This window comes from Ruditapes philippinarum, unplaced genomic scaffold (assembly GCF_026571515.1).
Source record: "Ruditapes philippinarum isolate M1 unplaced genomic scaffold, ASM2657151v2 ctg1318_1_1_1_1, whole genome shotgun sequence".
In the NCBI taxonomy this organism is placed as follows: domain Eukaryota; kingdom Metazoa; phylum Mollusca; class Bivalvia; order Venerida; family Veneridae; genus Ruditapes; species Ruditapes philippinarum.
The window spans coordinates 128,613-153,562 of NW_026859435.1; the positions used below are offsets into that span (position 1 = coordinate 128,613).

The following is a 24,950-nucleotide window of genomic DNA, read 5'->3' on the forward strand; positions in this document are numbered from 1 at the left end:
CAATTCTCTTAATGTGTTTGGTTGTTAAGTGCCGATGTTTCAAGTTCGATTCAAAAGCATTATATAAGCAGCAAAAACATAACTTGCAATTGGACTAATTGGTCTTATCTTAATATGGAATATGAAATGATATGGTAGTGCTGTTAATTCAAATTCTACTAAAGGTAAAATAATTCTATCGGGAATGGTACAATTATAGCTGTACAGATATGGATATGAAAAATTAAAGCTTCAAAGAACTAAGCTCTGTTTTTACATATAGACTGTTAGTATTGATTTATTGCATGGAATCTCATTCAGTCATCTATCTATATTCATATGGGCTGTTATCATTAATGGAAAAGTTGCTGTTGTTGTTGTTGTTTTGCCTCTTGTGTCTTTCCAATTGTCTGTCAATTTCATGGAAAACGTCATAAAATTACTTCTATTTTTCACAAATTATTACATCAGAATAGATATGACAATCTTGAAAGAACTCTGTTAAAGTGGTATATTGAAAATAATGAAGAAAAAAAAACAACAAAACATTATAAAGTTATAATTGAATATTTCCGTCTCTTGGAAAAAGTACAAATGTACTACATTCAGTCTTCATTTAATATGCAAAGATACAATCTTTGTATGATTGTAATAAAGCATAATCAACTAGAAAATCTTTCTGTTATGTTTGGGGATTGGTCCAACCCGGTCTTAATAAATAAATAAATATGACATAAAGAATGCTTGCAGTGGTCCATGTCACCATGATGTTGGTGCAGCCATGGTCTTAATTGTTATTTTTATATAACGTGATTTTATACATATTAAATGAAGCATTTAACAGTTATTCAGGCATGTTTTGATGAGTGGTTATCCATTTATATAACCCTTAACCTGCTGGAATAAAAAATGATTTTAATCTTTGCCTGGCCAGGGGTAAAGCAGGCAGGAGGACAGACATGCTTCAAACAAGATGGTTCAAAGTCAATAACTTAAGTTCAGATTGATTTAGCTGAATTATATTAGGTGTATAGGACGCTTATGTAAAGACCTTGTTTGGGGTTACTTTTTGGCCCCCTTAGGGTCAAGGTCAATGTCATTAAAAATTTGAAGTTTCCAGTCAAGAATGAGATATTTAAATTCAACTTGTTGTATAGCATTCCTAATTGTAACCCTCACTTTGGATGGCTTTTGAGCCCCATAGACCAAGGTCAAGGTCACTGTTACTAAAATTAGAAAATTGTTTAATAAGAGGAGTAAAAAGTGAGATATTTAAAAAAAAATCTTGATGTATAGCAAGCTAAAAATAATATGTGATGACCTGGCTTGGGATTGCTTTAGGGTCTGCGGTCCTCTTAGTATCAAGGTTGATATAATAACAATTTTTCAACCTGCTTGCTTATTTCTTTTGTTTCTCCTTTATTTTTCATCTACACTGCACATAGTTACATTGGTCGTTGCTTGTTTTAGTATTCTAACTCCAACAAAACATTCTGCAATGGTAAAAATTGATAAAGAAAAACATGGTTTTATGGCATTGCCATGTTTCTTGTATTTTAATTGAAACTCAAATTCCTTAAATTTTGAATGGACCATTTTAAATTCATAGCAGGGCAAATCCATTACACAGATTCAGCAGGTTAAGGGTAAGGGGGATATCTGACCCGTATCTCAGATCATAAGACTGAAATCTCAGGAGATTCTGAAACTTTGCAACATTTATTTCTGGTAAATTAGGCAGTATATTCTGTAAGTTTGCTTAATGTATCATGTAATATTCAAGCATGAATGTATTAAGTATTTATTTCCGTGTACATTTCTATTCTCTATAGTCATTAATTGTTGTCCAGTACTTCATCAGTGCAAGAAAGTTAAAATCTTTACACACAAAACAAACAGTTCATTTTTTTTGCAGTTTTGCAGTCTCTGTCACACATGTTTTTGATTTCATTCCACTTACTTTTATCAAGCACTTTTTTTGTTCACTCTGAAATTAAAATGATTTTATTGATATCTGATATAATTTAGTTTTTTATTTTTTAATTTCTCTTTCCAAATTATGGCTGATTGGTGCCACTGTGCATTAGGCACTATTGGCAAATAAAATATAGTCTTTTCATGGTGTTAGTAACTGTTATAATTTCATGATCTCCTTAATTAGTTATGTCAATTATCAAATTTTTGCCTTTGACCTTTCTTCTGTCTGTCTGTCTGTATGTGTGCATACCATCATCATAGTGCAGTAACAGGTTAACTCCTATTAAATTATATAAGGAGTTAACCTGTTACTGCCTAATTTTGAATATATAAAAGGGTCTTTAGATGTGTTTTTTTACAACTTTTATAATATTAAATAAATTTAAAAACTAAGTTTTTAAAATACTTTTATTTGTTAGAAAATTTTCTATGGGCTGACATGTATGAGCAGGGAAAACCCAGGGTAGAGGGGGGTAGGGTGAAAAGAGGGGGGGGGTCCAATAATTAAATGCTCATGCGTCAAGTATAGCAATTTTTTTATTGAGACAAATTTTTGAAAGTTTAGAAAAGTAGAGGGATGTATGTATAAAGAAAATATAATAATAGGTCCCTTCACCAAAATTGTAACAGAACTGCAAATTTAAAAAAGGGGAATCATGCCTGAAAATAAAAAATATAAGTGAAGAACTAGATCTGTTGAAAAAAATGCCGGGTTTTTAATAGGGATGAAAACAGTAAAAAGTCTATTGAAGAGTCTGAAAATACCCTTATAAAAGACTTCCTAAGTTGATACTATTTTATTTTGTTTTGTTTTTAAAGGAAAAGCCTTTTTAAAGCTGTTTATAGAAGATTTTATTGTGAAATGGCAAGAGCTCACTTGTATGTTAATACTAAGCGGCCAGTTAGAGCATCTGAAGGGGACTCTGATGTTGGGTTTAGCTTGACACCAATATCACCATTTCCACAAGAAATGTATGAGAAACGGTCTGGAAAATATAACAGGTTTGCTTATATTTCAGATGATAATATTGATGGTGATTCAGCTGATGACTTGATAGATGATGAAAATGAAGATCAAATTGACAGTCATGAAAAAATGATAGAGAGTGATAAAAATGTACCACAAAAGGAGATTAGTTCTTTAAAGAAAAAAGAAATGAAAAGCATGGATTCATTAGACTTGTTGTTAGATGAGCAAGGTGATTTTGTAGATGGAAGTCAGCAAGTTATTAATTTAGAGAGGGAATACTTAGATGCATTGAAATTTACTGAAGAATCGAAAAATAAAAATGGTACAAGGCCAGAAAACAGTAACAGTGAATCACATAAGAATGGAGACAAATACACAGTTACTACTGCTACTAAAGGGCTACAAATAAAAGATGAAATTGATAATTTAACACAGAAATTAGCAAGTGATTTTGATGGGGAAAGAGAAAAAAATGAGGATATAAAAACTGAAACTCTTGATCTGCATCCAAGTTCGATTAACACAAAAGATGAACAAAAAAATTCAAAACCATTGAAAAATAAAGCAAAACTGGAAACTCAAAATACTCTTGATATTCTTCTAGAGCAACAAGGTGATTTGGTAGATCAAAGTACTGAAATTATTGAGTTTGATGCAGATCTACTTGCAAGTTTGGAACAGAACTTTAAAGAAAATATTTTAGTACAACAAAGCAGTCAGGCTCTTAGTAAAGAATATGCTTATCTAGGTATTCAGCATGGAGTTGTTCAAAAATCAAATGAAAACCAACATGGTACTTCTTCTCCAAATCAAGATGACTTTGACTCTATAGTTGAAGGGGCAAAAGATTATCTTGATGGAGGAGAGGCAAAAGACAGTGTACCAGTTGCTGACTCATTATCTCAAGTCAGGAAATACATACATCATGATACATCTCCAGACAGCTCAGATTCTGACATGCTTAGTGTCATTGAAGAGGTTGATGATGAAATAAGTGATTCTGATGATGATGATGCTAGAGGAGACATCAAAAACAGCAATGAATTACAAAGATCTCTGAAAGTTGCAAGAAAAACATTCAATACAGAACCAAGAGATATTGAAAGAACAGAAAAAGCAAAGCAATATGATACCACAAGAACCACTATTGAAAAGGAATCTGCAACTGGATGTGATGATCGAGTACCAGAAGATGAAATTAAACCTCAGGTAAAAGGAAAAATATTTCTAAAGGCGAGAGATATTGAACAAAGAATGAAGAATTTAGTTAAAGGAGGTGGAAGTTCATCAGTAATAACAAGTAAAAAGGATGATGTTAAACGTGATAAGTATAAAAAGGTACATGATCATTGGTTAGCACTGGAACGACATGAGGCAGATATGCTAGATATTGATGAATTGGATAAAGCCACAAATGAAGGGAATAGTCAAAAGGATGAAGTAAATGCTGTAACTGCCTTAGTCACAGAAGATGTGAAAACTGAATGGGAAGAGGAAATAATAGATTCTCCTGTAGATCATGTTATAACAAATGAAGATAGAGACTTTGAGGTAGGTATGAATTCTGGTGTATCAAAAGCAGAAATTCATAATACAGAAGAAACCTTTGAGAAAAGGTTATGTCTAGAAACAAAAAGTGAGCATAGTGATCAAGCTATGAGTGGAAAATTAGATGAAGTAAAGACAGAAATCATTGATTCGCCAGAGAGTAGTGTGAAAACTTTAATAAATGAAGATGAGCATGTAGAAGAAAAAATACTCAATAGTACAGTTAATGACCAAAAAGGTGCTAGTATCAATGACAGCACTGTTTTCTGCCATACTTTAAGTGACATAAGTAGTTTAACAGATATTGAATCTCAAGGTGATATTCATATAAATACACAAGTAAATGAACAAACTAACCATAACAATGCTAGTATAAATGATAGCAATGTATTTTGCCATACTTTAAGTGACATAAGTAGTTTAACAGATACTGGACTGCTAGACAATAGTGTTACTGATAATCAGACTGATGTCAGACAAGTCACTGACAATGAAGTTTCAGCATCAGCTAGAAATTCTTGCCATAGTTTGCCAGATGAAGACAAGGAGCAGATTCTAGAGGTTGTTAATAATCAGAACCAATCTGAGCTGAAAACAAGCATAAATGATTCCAGAGCTTCATGCCATAGTATCTCAGAGCTCCATGACCCTGTTCTTGAAAACTTGTCACAAGAAACATCTTCCATATGCTTGAATTTACAAGGTGGTTTAACTGTTGAACTACCACAAGATGTTAAGGATGATGTTTTTCATGATAAAAATGTTGAAAATTCCATGAAACAGGAAAGTACAAATAAAGAAAGACTTAGCTCTGATGAGATTAGATTTGAAATACGAAACATGCAGCAGTCACAGAAAAGATACACAACTGAGATTGAGCTTAATGTTGACATGGGTGGCAAAATTACACCACCAGCAATGTCAAAGGATCTTCAGTTTTTCAAACCCCCAGATAAACCCCCTCGAATCAAGAAAACCTCTTCCTCTGGCCCTAGCAGCCCTGAATTTACAACAATCAACCCTAAAGTTTATGTGGACTCTCCTAGAACAGGTATCAATGCTTGGCATAAAAAATATTTTGCATTCACGAATGGGGTGATGGGTTTGACCTTTGAAACTACTAACCAGACACAATTTTTTTTGCATAGCAAAAGCATGGGACACTAGAATAATGCTCTACTTCTGGGTTTCGGGCATTGTATCTCTGTTTCTACCTATTGCATAATTATGTTAACCTATTTCTATTCATGCATGTTTTATGTTAAATCCTATGTATTCTGTATAATTATGCATTTTAATATGTAGATTTTAGTTAAAGAGATATATCATATTATTGAGGTCAAAGACCCGAGTGGGTATATTAAGTGCACAATGGTTATAAGTTAGAATAGAATATGCATAATTTTATTATATCATAATATTCTCATTGGCATGCAAAACTGATAATAGTTATGGATATTCATCTGAAAATGATTTAGATTATAAATATGCCTATTCATTGGTGAGCTACAGTATTTATTCATATTCATTAAAGTTGCAATCCAATTAGCAGTAATTTTCATTTGATAATCATTGCATGCATATCCATCTTCTGGCACTGACCAAATTATCAATCAAAAGTTAAGAGAAAAAAATGTATCTTCATTTATGACATAGTACAGTATTTTTTCAGAACAAATTTTAAGTTGTTCTTATTTTCCCAAAGTAACAGCCATAGTATTATGGTTTTGGACTTGTCTGTCTGTCTGTCTGTCTGTCTGTCTGTCTGTCTGTCCCTATCCCACATTGAAATCAGCTAAAAAATCTTAATTTTAGATTTGCTGTTTTCATATTTAAAAGTGAAGATGGCCATGGCAAGAAGATTACTTACATTGAATGAAGGGGCATTATGTCAAAGGTCAAGGTCACAGTTTCACTTAATGGAAAATCCTTGTCTGTACAATAACTTGAAAAGAATTAAGCTTAGGTTTATGAAATTTGGTACTGACATTGCCTATTAAAATTTTATGACCCCTATTACACTGTAATTTAAAGGTCATTAAAACAAAGGTCAAGGTCACAGTGACACTTTTGTAAAGTCCTTGTCAAATAATTACTTTGTTTTCTGGTTGTTTTCTTTGAAATTGAGTCCTACCATTTCTAGATGTGTATCCTACAACTTCTGTTTTTAATTCAAATGCTCCGACAGTTGCAGTTTTTGTAAACAAAAGAATACAAAGCAAGATTCTGGATCCTGCTGTAATGTAATGGACTTGACAAGCTTTGTATCAACTGATTGTTGTTACTTTAAGGACATACTCATATTAAAATTATAGCAGCCAACAGTTATAACTATTATTATAGAGTCTTGTCAATACTAGTATTGCATAGAGTCAGTATTCTCTTCATCAATGCTTTGTTGTTATCCAAATAGCTTATGAAACTATTCTTTGAATACACTTAATTAGATTTAAACTTTATTTATTCAGACTGTGATGTAAATGCAGATGCCAGATGAATTATGTATTAAATAATGATTATCAGCACAAAAAAACAAAACAACACTTATATTGTTTTCTCTTCATTTTCATCTTTTAAATGTTGATATTTGCAAATTATTTAACTCTTTGAAAATCTGCAGTTTTTAGAGCCACTGCCTGCTTGCTTGTCATCATGAAGTCTTTTCCAGACGTGTTGTCACTAATTAATTAAACAAAATTATGAGCCTTAATATGATTGTTAGTTCCATAATAATAAAGCAGTGCTAGTATGATATATGCATTAACATGGTAAGGAAGGGTTAAACTTTTCAAAATTCATCAGATTGTTTCAGACAATGTATATTTCATTAATACTGCTGGAACCAAAAGTGATTAGCCTTCGCCACCAGTGTGCATGGAGCCAGGCCAGCCTGCACAACCTTGCTGTCACACATCCATGCTTGTGCTGTCACACATCCATGCTGTCACACATCCACACTTGTGCTGTCACACATCTGTGCTTGTGCTGTCACACATCAATGCTGTCATACATTCATGCTGTCACACATTCATGTTGTCACACATCAATGCTGTCATACATTCATGCTGTCACACATTCATGCTGTCACACATCAATGCTGTCATACATTCATGCTGTCACACATTCATGCTGTCACAAATTTATGCTGTCCCACATTCATGCTGTCACACATTCATGTTGTCACATTCATGCTGTCACAATTCCATGCTGTCACAATTCCATGCTGTACACATTCATGCTGTCACACATCAATGCTGTCATACATTCATGCTGTCACACATTCATGTTGTCACATTCATGCTGTCACAATTCCATGCTGTCACACATTCATGCTGTCACACATCCATGCTGTCACACATCCATGCTGTCACAAATTCATGCTGTCACACATCCATGCTGTCACACATTCATGCTGTCACACATCCATGTTGTCACACATCCATGCTGTCACAAATTCATGCTGTCACACATCCATGTTGTCACACATCCATGCTGTTACACATCCATGCTGTCACAAATTCATGCTGTCACACATTCATGTTGTCACACATTCATGCTGTCACACATCCATGTTGTCACACATCCATGCTGTCACAAATTCATGCTGTCACACATCCATGCTGTTTCACATCCATGCTGTTACAAACTCATGCTGTCACACATCCATGTTGTCACACATTCATGCTGTCTTACATCCATGTTGTCACTCACATGCTGCACAAATTTATGCTGTCACACATCCATGTTGTCACACATTCATGCCATTACACATTCATTCTGTCACATGCACATTCACTCTCGTGCTGTCATACATCTGTGCTGTCTGACTCTCTGGCTCTACACTGTAAGTTATAGACTAGCTCAGTTTTTGTATTTTGGTATTTAAAGTTCCCTTAAAATTAGAGTGAAGTTAATTTTCAAGTTCAAAGTAGGACAAATCTGTTACATAAATTCAACAGGTTAAGAACCATCTCTTAAATAATACAAGAATTTCTGTATGTGTGATTTTCTGTAACAGTTATACTTATAAAATCTTCGATGTTCTGTCTTATTAATAATTGCTTTGCTTTTAAATGTAGAATTTATTTTAAACCCTTTTCTAATTATTGTTGCTTTTTTAATGTTTAATTAATTAAAACTTTGTTTTGCTTGTAATGTAGATTTTATTTTAAACCTTTATCTCATATTTGTTTGTTTTTGACTGTTTAATCCATAATTATTTTGCATGTTGCAGAATATGCTTTATTATAGTGCTTTGAAGTCGCTTCAGCTTTGGCTTAGGATATGTTTATTTCACCGCACTATTATGTTTGAAGTTGTTGTATTCAAGATTGAAAGCAAAACATATACCAGTTTATATGATTATATGTATTAATCACTTTTCATATATATTATACATTTTTGTTATAAAATATATGGTCATCTATGCCTGATTTAACCTTAGGGCACTCACGCTTGAAATCTGCCCAGTCAGAAAAAAACGTCATATTCGTAATCCAGGCCAGGGTCACTGATTCAATCTTCGGGCATAGCATAACTTTTCTGTGACAATCTATGTCATTTAGTCTTTACTAATTTAAAGAATTTGTTTCTCACCACTGATTTAGATATTATGTTGGATTAGTAGTCGGTCACTTACTGGAAAATTGGTAATTACTGGTTAGTTATCAGGGAGAGCAAGTAGATTTAATTGGCCCCCAAAAATGACCAAAAAATGTGTTGAAATCTGCATTAAAAAAACACCACACACTCAGAAAAACAAACAAATTCAGACCTGAAAATTAATGAAATTAAAAATTTCCATGAATATTTTTTGTTATGGAGATATTAGATTCTAAGTTAAAATGATTACAAAATATTATTAAAGAAAATTGTTTTGCATTATCATTAAAAGTGAGGGTTTTTTTAACGACACTATTAATTTGAGCAACTCTGAGGAATAAAAACACAAATTAAATGACAGAACTGTCACAGATTATTAGTCTGTGAAACAAATAAATGTTCATTCTCAAAATACAATCATAACTTTTTGTTTGAGATCACTGAAAACTTGATCATGATCATTATTAGGTTTTTCTCTGCTATTCTTTGAATTTAGTTCATTGTTAAAAGATATCTTAATGATCAAAATTGTGCAGCCAACAGAATAGATCTTGTCAGATTGCAGGCTAATATGTTTAGCTCTTGCTGATGGCATAGGAAGTTTGTGCTTATATTCAAAGGATTTATATGGCAAATTGGCACAAAGTGATGCCACTGTGAGTTAACAAGGAGATGCCACTGTGAGTTAACAAATGGATGCCACTGTGAGTTAACTAAGTGATGCCACTGTGAGTTACGAAAGTGATGCCATTGTGAGATAAAAAAAAGTGATGCCACTGTGAGTTAACAAAGTGATGCCACTGTGAGTTAACAAAGTGATGCCACTGTGTGAGAAAACAAAGTGATGCCATTGTGAGATAAAAAAAAAGTGATGCCACTGTGAGTTAACAAAGTGATGCCACTGTGTGGAGTTAACAAAGTGATGCCACTGTGAGTTAACAAAGTGATGTCACTGTGAGTTAACAAAGTGATGCCACTGTGTGAGTAAACAAAGTGATGCCATTGTGAGATAAAAAAAAAGTGATGCCATTTTGAGATTAAAAAAAAAGTGATGCCACTGTGAGTTAACAAAGTGATGCCACTGTGAGTTAACAAAGTGATGCCACTGTGAGTTAACAAAGTGATGCTACTGTGAGTTAACAAGGTGATGCCACTGTGAGATAACAAAGTGATGCCACTGTGAGATTAAAAAAAAAGTGATGCCACTGTGAGTTAACAAAGTGATGCCACTGTGAGCTAACAAGGTGATGCCACTGTGAGTTAACAAAGTGATGCCACTGTGTGAGTTAACAAAATGATACCACTGTGAGTTAACAAAGTGATGCCACTGTGAGTTAACAAAGTGATGCCACTGTGAGTTAACAAAGTGATGCCATTTTGAGATTAAAAAAAAAGTGATGCCACTGTGAGTTAACAAAGTGATGCCACTGTGAGTTAACAAAGTGATGCCACTGTGAGTTTACAAAATGATGCCACTGTGTGAGTAAACAAAGTGATGCCACTGTGAGTTAACAAAATGATACCACTGTGAGTTAACAAAGTGATGCCACTGTGAGTTAACAAAGTGATGCCACTGTGTGAGTAAACAAAGTGATGCCACTGTGAGTAAACAAAATGATGCCACTGTGAGTTAACAAAGTGATGCCACTGTGAGCTAACAAGGTGATGCCACTGTGAGTTAACAAAGTGATGCCACTGTGAGTTAACAAAGTGATGCCACTGTAATTTAACAAAGTGATGCCACTGTGAGTTAACAAAGTGATGCCACTGTGAGTTAACAAAGTGATGCCACTGTGAGTTAACAAAGTGATGCCACTGTGAGATAACAAAGTGATGCCATAGTGAGATAACAAAGTGATGCCACTGTGAGTTAACAAGGTGATGCCACTGTGAATTAACTATTTATTCTAGCTCATAGCAAACATCAAGGGGAGCAGTGGTCTAGTGGTTAAGGTGTCTGCCTCTCAACCCAGGGATCATGCGTTTCACCACTATTTGAGTCACGACCATGTATGTACTGGTTGGTTCCAGGAAGCGGACTGGAAAGTGATTGATATAAGTTGCAAGAATTGGCAATTGAGCTATCAGTATTCTTTTAACCTACAATTTTGATTAATTGATAATGAAAGGTAATAAAAAGTTAAAAAGAAAATTTTTAAACATAACAGAATTGTTTAAAAGGTGTTTTTAAATCTCAAAGAAATAAAAATCAGCCAAAGCAATTAGATCATCAATGATCTTTCATAGTTTGAAAGAGAAAAAAATGCTATTAAACCTGATTTTGTAACCTTTGTGAATAGGTGTTTAAATATTAGGATATTGCAAGGTCACATCATGGCCTTTCTATATTATTATTTGAAACAGGAGTCTGAGTTACGGTGATTTACTCCTTTATACATCGAATATTTATATATCTGTCTGAAATTATTATGTCAGTTTGTTTGAATGTAAACAAGCCGCCTACACATTAAATTATATCCGCAATTAATTATTATATTTGATGTTTACACACAAAACAAAAGCTTTCAAAGACAATATGTGAAACATCATATTGATATGAGGGGTAGTATGTTGTATTTCAGGCACACATAACTCTGCCAATATTTTCACCCAACGGCATTATAATCATGATTAAAGTCTTGTACGTCAATGATGATATTCTTCTCGCGGAGATTGGAAAATGACGACCTTGGCTAAATAATAACCTAATATTGAAAAAGACAATTATAAGGTCAAGATAGGACTCATGTGAGACGTGGTGACATGAAATCAATAAGAAAATTGTCTATTGATATAGGATATATCATTAAGAAGGACTGGAATATTGTAATTCATAATTACCGAAAGCTGTTTTGTCCCTGCTCTTAAGGGAGCTGATGGATATAAAAATGCTGATGCATAGACTATCCTATAATATGCTATAAATTATATCTAAATCTGCTGGATTTGCACAATGCATTTGTGCGGCGCTAAGTTTTGGAATAGTCCATTTAAAGTTTAAGGGATTTCAATATCAAAATAACCAACATTATTATATCCTGCATAATTATACTTGTATTATTTTCAAGAATAAACTTATTAAACTTAGAACTAAAACAACTGAATGTTGCTATGAATGCTTAGTGTTGTCATACTGCTGGGCTTTATAAGTCCAACTAATTGTACTGCGCGACAGTATACTGTGCTAAAATTTTGTGGCTGGGCAATAATCTCCCCTTGTAGAAGCAAGATTCTGACCCAGAATGAAAATATCTCAGAATTTACCTTTGGCATGTCAATATAATTATTTTGACTAAATTACTGGCCAGTTTTATATGCACTGATGATGGAAGATCAGTTAACTGATTGTGTAAACCTTATTTAATATAAGTTGTTTTTTACTTATGAAAATACTTACTAAGTAAATGGAAATCTGGCCAATGTGTTCTTGCCCAAAGTAGCACTTTACTGGTGGCATCATGATCTACAGGACCAATAATAGTATGTTACAATTGTTGTATATATTGTCAATTTAAAGCAGCACATAACGGTACCTCCAGATTCATGCTTATTTTCATGAAAATGTTAAAACTGTTTTTAAAAGCAAAATATTATGAAGTGAACAAAGAAAATAATTTACACATTGCAAACAGCACTTGCAGTATTAGGTAAATTACTAAAAAGGGGTCAAAATAAGCAAAGATTAAACACTTACTGTGTTTGTAACACAGTAGAAATATGGTGATAAATACTGCAAAGTCAGTCATAAATGGCACATTACATGTAAATTATTACTTGAATCTTGATCTGAAAAAGTGAAAATCTTAGCACATTTTTCTCAAGTTTCATCTTCTTGAAATATTTTGGCTTATTTTGAGGCATGCAGCTTTAATATTTAAAGTTACCGCCTAATGCTATTGTACCATAAATAATACAGTCATTTGAAGATGGAGTGAAAAGATTTTTTTCATTTGCAAGCTAGAATATCTTTCATCATGCAAGGATGTAAAATATTATCAATTTCGTTATTATCATGTTGTTATTGTATTTGTTGTAATCATGAATTTTATCATCATTTTCAGCTGTTAAGAAAATAATTGAAATAGATTATTAGCATTGAAAATTTGTTAAGCTGTTTTTGTTGATTGACTTATTAACATGTTAGATTTGTTTTTTGTGAAAATTGATTATTTTACTTTTCATTGACAAAATTGTTCTGAAAAAAAAACAAAAACTTTTATTTATTATCAATTTCATTGTTGCATGATTAGCGCGGAGGACTCTGGGTAGTCTAGTACTGAATGTTATAAACTCTCCAGGAACGATGGTTAGGAAACTACCCGCCTAGGCCATCCTTAAAAAAATGTTTGTTTGCAGTAACGCAACCGACTCACAAAATTTGCCCCTACTCAAAATTTTTTTTCATGGTCTGCATAAAAAAAAATTTTTTTGAATCAAAAAATTATGCCTTGTGCTTTGTTTTCATTCTTTTAAAGGTTAATAGAAGAAATAAAATGTAGGTCTTATTAAATTAGAATTTAGTTATCAATTTATTAATTGTTACCAGATTATCAAAGCATATATTGTCCAGCATTTTGAAATTCCATGTTTATTTGGGAGTACAGTTCAATAAAAAAAAAAAAATCGACCTACCTACCCACCTTGAAAATTCTGGGTCGGGTTACTGCAAACAAACATTTTTTTAAGGATGGCCCTATATGACTGAAATACTGTTGGGAAAAGGCGTAAAATGAAACAAACAAACATACATTGTTGCATGATGTGCATTGGCCAAGAAGTCATTATAAATATTCAAAAATTTAGGCCTTTACTACATGTATAAACAGAAAATCAACTGTAACATAGCATTGTTGTGTTGAAAACGAATGTCATTTTGGCTTTTCTTGTAAGCAAACCTGACTTGCAAATTTGGGTTGAACAATTGTTTTGGTGTTCATAAATATTGTGCCGATATAATTTAAAGTAGGGATTATGACTTGGGAATTTCTGAGAAACTTTTCGATCCATGAATAATATCATGATCCTTTCTAAAATGCGAACTGCTGTGTTGTTCATTAAGGGAATAAAACTAATCATATTTGCAATTATTTGGTAAGTATAGGGGTGATAATAGAATATAGCTTACAAGACAAGTAGATATTGAGGTCAATGAACGTAGGGCCTATATCTTCTATATCTTTCCTAAATGCGTAGAAAACCTGAAATGCCTAGTTTCTACAATCTTTCCACCTCAGAATTGTTGTTGTCAATTTTCATGAATTTAGCTGTCCTCATCTCTCATTATAATTATTCTCTTTGAAAAGATTTCATAGATCAACATCTAAAAGGAATTCCCTTTCCTCTTTCAACTTTTGTTTTAATTAAAAAAAGCTGGTGTAACAGAGTGTTTAACATTTGTTCGAAACAAATATAAAAAAGTCATTGTTTTTTTGTAAACAATGTCCTAGAAATAAATAAAAAAAATTAATTAATTAAGTTTAAATGACAATTTGATTGTTGTAAATCCTTCGCTAACTTAAACTTAGAATATTCTTTTTCATTAGCTAGTTGTTATTTTGTATTTGCTAGTTGTTATTTTATATTTGCATGCAACACTTCTTCTTTTACATATTATTTTTTATTACTTTTTATATTAAGATATCATTCAGAAAAAATGAGTAAAAATATGATTTGAACTTTGCAGAAAAATTGGCTAGTGCCAGAGACTCGCCAAGAGACTCTCCCAGGACGATATCAGAATGCTCCATAAGCCAGGACGATAGTGGTAATGTTAGTGGCGGTTCAAGGGGGACAACTCCTGAACACAGACGGACAGACAGCAGCTACTCCCAGTCCTCGATTCCTTCCACATTATCTAACGTGACTGATGTAAGTATAGATGAGAAAAGATGGGGTTTTTTTGTTTGGTATGACATATGTAATGTTTGTGATTGTAGAACTTTGCTCTCTAGGTTGTTTAAGCCAGGTTTTTAATGGTGAAAATCCTCGTTATTAGATAAGGGAATGGTGGGTGGTCGTGTGTATGGGCAGACGTTAAAACAGGTGGAATTCAATTAATAACTAGATTTAGGGGATTTTGAATCAAAATTGTTCTAATTGCATTAAGCTTATGTAGAGTGCTTTTCGGCTTCCTAATGACAAGGTCAAGGTCACTGTTACCAAAAATAAAAAATTAATTTCCAGTTTGAAAACCTGGTTTCATGGCATTGCCATATGTTTTTTGTTTATATTATTTGTTGTTGTTTTTCTTTTAGAAAAATCTTATTTTTTTGAAAAAGAAATCATTTATACTTTTAAGCACTTTTTGATTCTCTTTGGTTCTTTCTTCAGTAATGTTACTTTTCCATTATCACTGTCCCAAATGTGTGAGAGATGGATTATAAATATTGATCTTTGGTGCTTGAAATTGTCATCCTAGTTTGTTTATACATGTATAATAGTATTATTTGCTGTTTAAAAAAAGCTTGTTTTATCTGACAAAGATGTACATTATATAAAGCTCTTTTTCACTACTGTCTTGAATGGCCATCATCTAAAGTAAAAAAAATGTGATATATATGCAAGATGCTAGTTTTGCATAATTGTCAGTAATAATGACACTGACTGTATAAAAGTTGTGGTTATTAGATGATAAAATCCTTCAATGATTATATTCTTATAAGCATAATTGTGAAAGACATGGTCCAATATAACGTTTCAATCAAGAAATGAGCCGTGTCATGACAAAACCAACATAATGGGTTTGCGACCAGCATGGATCCAGACCAGCCTGCGCATACGCGCAGTCTGTTCAGGATCCATGCTGTTCGCTATCAGTTTCTCTACTTGTAATAGGGTTGGTATTCAGTGAACAGCATCGATCCGTATCAGACTGCGCGGATGCGCAGGCTGGTCTGGATCCATGCTGGTCGCAAACGCACTATGTTGGTTTTGTCGTGACACGGCTCAAATGTATTGGACTACTTTTTAAGCATGCATGATTGTGTTGTGAATAAGGTTGTAATGGCAACTTTATCTGTGCTATTCAAGTGATCCTAAACTAAAAACTACCTTTCGGAACATTCACGTCCCAGACATTTTCATTTTCTTTAATTAATAGACTTTGTGCATCTTGTTTATACTGTAGTTTTCCCCTAGCTAGTCAAATGTGTTTTAGATTATGATTTTTTACCATCAAAATGAAAGGTATCTTTATTTCTATCCAAGACATTTAAACCAATTTGAAGAAATTTTGATACATGTATCATCATGCAAAAAAAAGTTTTTAGCTTAATTGCCATGCTTTTTGGGGCAAATCATTTTTAAAGAGCTTGTAAGATACTTTGTAACAGTTTAAGCCTTCTCTACTTGGAGACAGGGGCTCTGTTTGGCAATGTGGTAAAGTTTGCAGACCTTCAACCACTTGACCTACCAGAGGGACTTTTTCATATGAGAATTAATTATTTAGCCAGTAAGCTGATAGTTCTACTCAGGGGCCAGCTTGTGCCTTAAATAAGACATGGGAGGGAAAATTTAACTACATGTACTCCTACATGAGTACTTGACATTAAGTTTGTCATGTTACCTAATTATTGTGTTGTGACTTTAATATAAATGAAAAATATTATATATATTTCAATATAGAGTTTTATTTGGTTTTATGTTGCAACAATACTGTACAGGTCATAAAGGAACTATCCGGCTTTACTGGTGGAGGAAGACTTTAGGTGCCTGACTAATATAGATCAAGCTTATCATGTTAGCAGTACTAAGCTGTTCCACTCTGTCAAACAATACAACTTCAATGATTTATAAAAGCATTTAGTCAGTAATGACTATTTTAATAGTAATGATTAATTTGAAAATCAAGTAACACAATTCACATGAGCCTTTCATTTTGATGGTCATCCTAAATGTAATGTATCATATACACCATTATATGTTGTTGTTTTATTTTTTGCTTGCAATACCTTTGTTGTTATTGTCATAAATGTTTGTTGTTATTGTGGCTGTTGTTGTTGGCAAACAGGAAGATGAGGACATTGACAATATTGTGGCGAGAGTTCAAAAACAAAATCGCAGTAACCTACTCTCAGTTTTTGGCGTAAGTTGATATTCAAATAATAACCATTACTTAGCATTTAGCTTAAACTGTTCACCATTTTGGATTGTGTTCGGCATTGGCATCATTATCATTAAGACATTGGGTTCATCATCATTAACACACATATACTAACATAATAATACAGATGTTACGATTCTAACAAATTTGTAACTCTCACAACAAGTCATTTAACACGCTTGTATTGGAAATCGTAACTTTAAATTTTATTTTCTTATTAACCCTGCTGGTGGCAGTTAATTCTATCCATCTATCTAAACAACCAGTGCTGATTTTAAGATCAGCCAGTACATCTACTAATTCGAAAGAAATATACTCATAATTAATTTGAAAAGCATACTTTTGTGTTATTCTTCTCCAGATTTGAGTTAATAGCATTTGATTGCTTTTCAGTTTTAGGTCATTTTTCGCAATTACAATGAATATTTTGTGGAAACAGAGTTGTTAGCAAATAATATGAAATTGTCAATACATTTTTTTATCCAGAACTCCATCAAATGGTACATGAATCTTGAAAATATATTTCCAGTTGTGTCATTTGTTAAAATACCTTAGTGGAGTCAGCTTCAAAGGAATATAATTCTTATGCTTGATTAAGACAGAAAAAGGGAAGCGCTAAGGCTAAGTTGCCTAGTGGTTAAGGTGTCTGACCAGGGATCATGGATATGACCCCTAATCGGATACGACCATGTTTCTTCATATGACACCAGTACTGGTTGGGTCCAGAGGGTTCAGTATAAGTTGCAAGAACTAATGTTTTGCAATTGAGCTTAAATAAATATGTTTAAACCAAGAAAAAAAAAAGAAGAAAAAAAATGATATTACCATATTTTGGTCAAATTTTATTAAGGCGCTAGACAAGAGTAAAAACCTTAGTTATTTCTATAGATTGCTTAAATTTGATTTGGGTTTTTTGTGGTATTTTGAACTTTGCATAATATTGTTTCCTTTTTCCAATTTATGTATAAGATGAAATTACATGTATATAGATTATGAACAATGAATTTGAACATGGCAAAATAGTTGATAAGATTTATATAATACCAGAAAAAAATCAGTAATGAAATCTACCAGTTGATAGGTCCGCAAATGTAGTGTGAAATTTCCACTTGTGATATTTAATGAAATATAGACATTTCAGTTCGAGTTTAGATTGAATTGATCTGTAACTGTCAGAAGTCTGGGGAATTTGAAATTGGATTTATTTTAAACAGATGAAAGAAAAATAATTGAAGTTGATCTAACTTATCATACAATTTCAAGCAGAAATTTGCAGGAGCACTTATCTTTAATAGTACTTATATAAATTGATTATATAGTATATAAATTGATTAATTATATATGTTGCTTAATATGCTGTTTAACCCATTTTGTTTTTGTGAGCAGTTAATTTTGCTTGAAATGTATTGTTTAAGGGCGAGCCTTTGTTTCTTTAAGACTGTAGATGAATTTATTAACCCAATCAGTAAAATAAAACTAAAGAAAAAAATTATATGAAATGTTTCACCACTGTCTGGAAAGTTTGCATGCATGCATATATTGTTTGTAATATCGTGTCTGTGAACAATAAGGGAACAATAACAGTATTGATGCATGAGGCGATAACGCTAGTCGTACTGTCTGACAAAATCAAATAGAGAGATGGCACTAATAAGATAAAGATTTAGGCTGTCCAGACTGACCATATATTATTCAGTTTAGAGCTTATATCTTGTAACTTTACGAGGCCTTTGTTTTCATGGGGAATTCCATATTAGGCCATATCAAACAAATTCTTGTTTTTAGTTTAATTTGGGTCCTAAAAATGTGTTGAAGGTCGCCTAATATCACAGATGTTTTAATACAACTAAAAACTGAAGGTAATATTTTGTATTTAATTGATGTGCCAATAATTCAGAAAAACTATTGAGCTTAAGAATGCATGACTGGGTAATTTAAGTGTCAGTGACAAACCTAGAAACGGATATTTTTTTGCTTGGCCTTGCTGAAACCTGTTCCTTGTTGATCATGCTTTTATGCTTTATTTGGCAGATATAATGGTAAATGTTGATTATTTGTTATGTTATATGGAAATATGTAGACAGTATTGTCAATATCTATCTGCTGGTTATTACCACTGTATAAATATTTACTGTTTCTTGTTTTATGTATGAATATGTAACTGTGTTACAACATGACGCAATTACATTATCAGTGAAATATTATATTGCACAGGTTTTTACTACCACACTCGAAAGTAACTGCACCCTGACATATTAGTTTCTGTAATTACATTTTTATTTTAAGACCATTGTGTGTTGCATTATATTTAAAATATTTCAGATCTTATATTTTCTTAAAGATATTTGAAATTTGGATATTTGTAGAAGTTTGGAATCACACTGTCTGTCATTCAAGTATAAAAGTACTTGAATGATTACCATGTCTTTGTTTTTACCAGAATTCATGTACATTATATGCACTGCTCACTCCTGAAATTGAGTTGTATTTGTATAAATTTTGTTAAATGAAATTCAGTTGTATCTACAACTGCCCCTCCCCTCTCCCCATCTCAGGATAATGGTAAAAACTTTTTTTTTTATCAAACCAAATGCAAATAAGATTATAATGCCCCCTCAGGTACTGCAAGTTTGACATGATTTCCTGCTGTTTTTGGGCCAAAACAAAATAAATATGATACTAGTAACCCAGCAAGATGGTGGCAGATGGCAAGAAAAAAACTAGCTTATTCCCCTTGCATCCTTGCCATTGCCTTTGGATAGGAGCATGTGGCAGCAATAAACATATTTGTAACTGGTATCTATATAAGTTTTCTTTTTTCATACATTTACCAAGACTTTGCAAAATTTGTTATAACATAAATTTTGTTTAACAATTATTATGCCCCCATTTCGAAGAAAAGGGGGTATATTGCTTTGCACTTGTCGGTCCGTCGGTCCGTCGGTCCGTCGGTCCGTAGACCAAATGGTTTCCGAGTGATAACTAAAGAACCCTCAGGCCTAGGAACTTCAAACTTGGTATGGTGATTGGTCATGACCAGTAGATGACCCCTATTGATTTTGGGGTCAAGGGGTCAAAGGTCAATGTCACATTGACCTTGTAAGCAAAAACGGTTTCCGATCAATAACTAAAGAACCTTAAGGCCTAGGAACTTCAAACTTGGTATGGTGATTGGTCATGACCAGTAGATGACCCCTATTGATTTTGGGGTCAAAGGGTCAAAGGTCAAGGTCACATTGACCTTGTAAGCAAAAACAGTTTCCGATCAATAACTAAAGAACCTTAAGGCCTAGGAACTTCAAACTTGGTATGGTGATTGGTCATGATCAGTAGATGATCCCTATTGATATTGGGGTCAAGGGGTCAAAGGTCAAGGTCACATTGACCTTGTAAGCAAAAACGGTTTCCAATCAATAACTAAAGAACTTTAAGGCCTAGGAACTTTCAAACTTGGTATGGTGATTGGTCATGATCAGTAGATGACCCCTAATGATTTTGGGTCAAGGAGTCAAAGGTCAAGGTCACATTGACCTTGTAAGCAATAATGGTTTCTGATCAATAACTAAAGAACTTTAAGGCCTAGGAACTTAAACTTGGTAGGGTGATTGGTCATGATCAGTAGATGACCCCTATTGATTTTGGGCCAAGGAGTCAAAGGTCAAGGTCACATTGACCTCTTGGGTAAAAAACGGTTTCTGATCATTAACAAAAGAACCCTTAGGCCTAGGAACTTCAACTTGGTATGGTGACTGGTCAATGACCAGCAGATGACCCCTATTGATTTTTGGGTTAAGGGGTCAAAGGTCAAGGTCACATTTGACCTTGTAGGTAAAAACGATTTGCCGATCAATAACGAAAGAACCCTTAGGCCTGGAACTTCAAACTTGGTATGGTGATTGGTCATGACCAGCAGATGACCCCTATTGATTTTGGGGTTAAGGGGTCAAAGGTCAAGGTCACATTGACTTTGTAGGTAAAAACGGTTTCCGATCAATAACAAAAATACCCTTAGGCCTAGACTTCAAACTTGATATGGTGATTGGTCATGATCAGTAGATGACCCCTATTGATTTTAGGGTCAAGGGGTCAAAGGTCAAGGTCACATAACCTCTTAGGTAAAAACGGTTTCCAATCAATAACTAAAGAACCCTAAGGCCTAGGAACTTCAAACTTGGGTATGATGATTGGTCATGACCAGTAGATGACCCCTATTGATATTGGGGTTAAGGGGTCAAAGGGCAAGGTCACATTGACCTTTGTAGGTAATAATGCTTTCAAATCAATAACTTAAGAACCCTTTGGCCTAGGAACTTCAAACATGGTATGGTGATGGTCATGATCAGTAGATGACCCCTATTGATTTTTGGGGCCAAGGAGTCAAAGGTCAAGGTCACATTGACCTCTTGGGTAAAAACGGTTTCTGATCATTAACAAAAGAACCCTTAGGCCTAGGAACTTCAAACTTGGTATATGGTGACTGGTCATGACCAGCAGATGACCCCTATTGATTTTTTGGGTTAAGGGGTCAAAGGTCAAGGTCACATTGACCTTGTAGGTAAAACGATTTCCGATCAATAACGAAAGAACCCTTAGGCCTAGGAACTTCAAACTTGGTATGGTGATTGGTCATGACCAGCAGATGACCCCTATTGATTTTGGGTTAAGGGGTCAAAGGTCAAGGTCACATTGACTTTGTAGGTAAAAACGGTTCCGATCAATAACAAAAATACCCTTAGGCCTGGGACTTCAAACTTGTTATGGTGATTGGTCATGATCAGTAGATGACCCCTATTGATTTTAGGGTCAAGGGGTCAAGGTCAAGGTCACATTAACCTCTTAGGTAAAAAACGGTTTCCAATCAATAACTAAGAACCCTAAGGCCTAGGAACTTCAAACTTGGTATGATGATTGGTCATGACCAGTAGAATGACCCCTATTGATATTGGGGTTAAGGGGTCAAAGGGCAAGGTCACATTGACCTTGTAGGTAATAATGCTTTCAAATCAATAACTTAAGAACCCTTTGGCCTAGGAACTTCAAACATGGTATGGTGATTGGTCATGACCAGCAGATGACCTATTGATTTTGGGGTCAAGGGGTCAAAGGTCAAGGTCACATTGACCTTGTATGTTAAAACGGTTTCCGATCAATTAACTAAAAACGCTTAGGCCTAGGAACTTCAAACTTTGTATGATGATTGGTTGTGACCAGCAGATGACCCCTATTGAGTTTTGGGTCAAGGGGTCAAAGGTTAAGGTCATGACCAGTAGATACTTGATAACCCTTATTAATTGTTTGATCACTGGGTCAGAAGTCATGCATAATAACCTTTTCACATAACTAATTGGCTGCTGATAGGGGGCATACATGTTTTACAAACATATCTTGTTTAAATTAACTTGAACAGGACAGTCGTGAAAGTCTAGCCAGTTACTATAGCGATGCAGGTGATATTGCATACAGCAACATTCCGATTACAGGCGAGATCCTGTTTAGCCTCAACTACAACTACAAAACAAACATGCTGGAGGTTGGTGTGAAACAGTGCCGCAATATTGCAGTGGCTGATTTAAGAAGACGTAGATCTGATCCGTAAGTATTCTTCGGTTTTAGTCCATGAATAATCACACTCTCGTTTAAAAGTCTGTTCTTTATTTGACTGCATTATTTACCATCTTTATTTACTTTGATGACCATGCTAGTGACTGTATTCCTTGATGTATCAGTGGTCTAATTAGCCTTTATATTTTCTTGGTTTGTATGCTAATTTCTGTAAGTCTAACCGCCACACAGTGTGGATTCTCTCTCGTCGCTTTTCTCCTCTTTTGGACAAAAAATGTGTTTAACAAAACCATTCAGATGTCAATGATTTTAGAGTTGTGCTGCTGTCCCTTGAATCAAGTACAAGTATTTGCTGTAGTCACTCAAGTTTCCTCCCTTGTCGTAGTCACTCCGGTACCACATACAAAATTGTGAAATGACCAATTACATGACCAGTGCCATATTTATATTAACGATAAATATTTTGTTCAGAAAAAAATGACTTCAAATAAAAAAATGCAGTATTTCACGGTAGTAGAGTTTGACTTATGATCCTACAGGCTTCGCAAGCAGGCTGAGTTAAGTCTTTGGTGATTGTGATGACATGGAAAATTGTATGAAAAACAGTACCATGTAAATTGTAACAAAATGGAAATTATTTTGATTGTTTCTCATCAACAAGGATGAAAGTTACTGAATTACACCTGGATTCATTATTCTTAAGGCCTCAACAGACGGTAGGATTTTGAAGTACAACACCAATTAAAACTAAGATGTACAGACAAATCTTAATTTGTGAAGGCTACTATTTCTTGATTTCGGAAACCTTATGTCTAGATGTAAGGGATAGGACATGTTCTATTTTGAAAATCTTGTCGCACCGATTTTTATAGACCTCCCACAATGACAAGTAACAGATAACCAAATTATCTCCTGATAATGGGTGTAATGAATGAAATTCCAGGACAATTAGGGCTAAAAGGTAAACATAGTAGTAAGATGGGGTAAAAATGATGTTGAAAAACTCTTCAGGAGACCCAAAGTTGTGTTATGTTCGAATCCCAAATTATTCCGAAAATAATTATGTCAAGGTATTGAATTGTTCTCTAATTAGGGGAGGGGAGGTAGTTTGTAGGCGGTCAGATAGCTTAGTCAGCAGAGCCGCAGTACGGTATTCCGAGGGTCCCAGGTTTGAGTCTCGGTCAGGCTTCACATTAAAAAAAAAATAAATATATATACATGTATATATATTTAAAATGGAGGTGTTTCAATCATTACTCATGGCGAAAAAAGTATTTAGTGAGTAAAAGTATGTGAAGGATCAATGTAAAGGTCCTTTTTAGGGAAAACCTCAGATGATTCTTACAGTGTAGAATTACCGTCTGAATGCAAGTGTTGTATAGCTTTGAAAATTGTACATCTTTTCTCTAAATAGTGCTGTACAACTAAATCCTACCGTCTGTTGAGGCCTTTAGACACTAAAGGTCCATCGTTTTCTTCTGAACAAAATTACTAAATACAGGACTTTATCAGTTATCAAACATTTACCATTTACATACAATAGTTTCAGAAGGTTAAAGGTCTAATGTTAAGCCTGTCTTCATTTACATAATCTTAACAAATACTTGAGATTATTTTCATAAGAAACTGATGTACAGAACAAACTAGTAGAGAAATTATTCTTATGATAAAGGTCACAGGAATTAATGAACCTAACATTGTTGTACAACAGCCTACTTTTTTCCTTGAAATTGAAAAAGTAGAAATTGCTAAACTCCACATTTCCCATTGTTGTGGAAATCAGTGAAATTCCTTAAATTTGATATTTTCACTATAGAGCCTCCTGAGCATTTTTATAAGATCAACTTTAAAAAAAAAAAAATGAGGTATTGTTACTTTCATAGCGGCGTTGCCGTCCGCAAACTTATACCTAGATCTTAACTTTTTAAATTTTTGTTGTACGAAAGAAATGCCAAAATGCACCTTTTACAGTCTGGAGCAAACATTTTCTTGGGAGATCCATGCCCCCGAATCCCCTAGAAGTTTGAGTTTCATGCCCCAAATCCCCTAGAAGTTGGAGGTTCATGCCCCAAATCCACTAGAAGTTGTGCCTACATGTAAATTAAGACCAAGATACACCCCTGGATTGGAGGATTCAAAATACTTTCTTCACTACATAATATAGTTAGGGCTAAGAGTACTTTTAGACCCAAGTTATCAATGTTACAGTAA

At 33.9% G+C, this 24,950-nt stretch overlaps 1 protein-coding gene across 8 annotated transcripts in view; it reads left to right on the top strand.

Annotated features, from left to right (window-relative positions):
- LOC132756510 (synaptotagmin-like protein 5) overlaps nt 1-24,950 on the top strand; it is a 93,441-nt gene that overhangs the window by 51,227 nt on the left and 17,264 nt on the right. For 6 of the 8 annotated variants that reach the window (XM_060747594.1, XM_060747593.1, XM_060747596.1 and 3 more), the window contains 3 exons: nt 14,760-14,944; nt 17,085-17,159; nt 22,585-22,769. In XM_060747594.1, coding sequence (XP_060603577.1) covers nt 14,760-14,944; nt 17,085-17,159; nt 22,585-22,769 — 445 coding nt within the window. Of the gene's footprint in view, nt 1-2,820; nt 5,526-14,759; nt 14,945-17,084; nt 17,160-22,584; nt 22,770-24,950 lie in introns of those variants that run through there. The other 2 variants (XM_060747591.1, XM_060747592.1) reach the window with 2 other exon arrangements.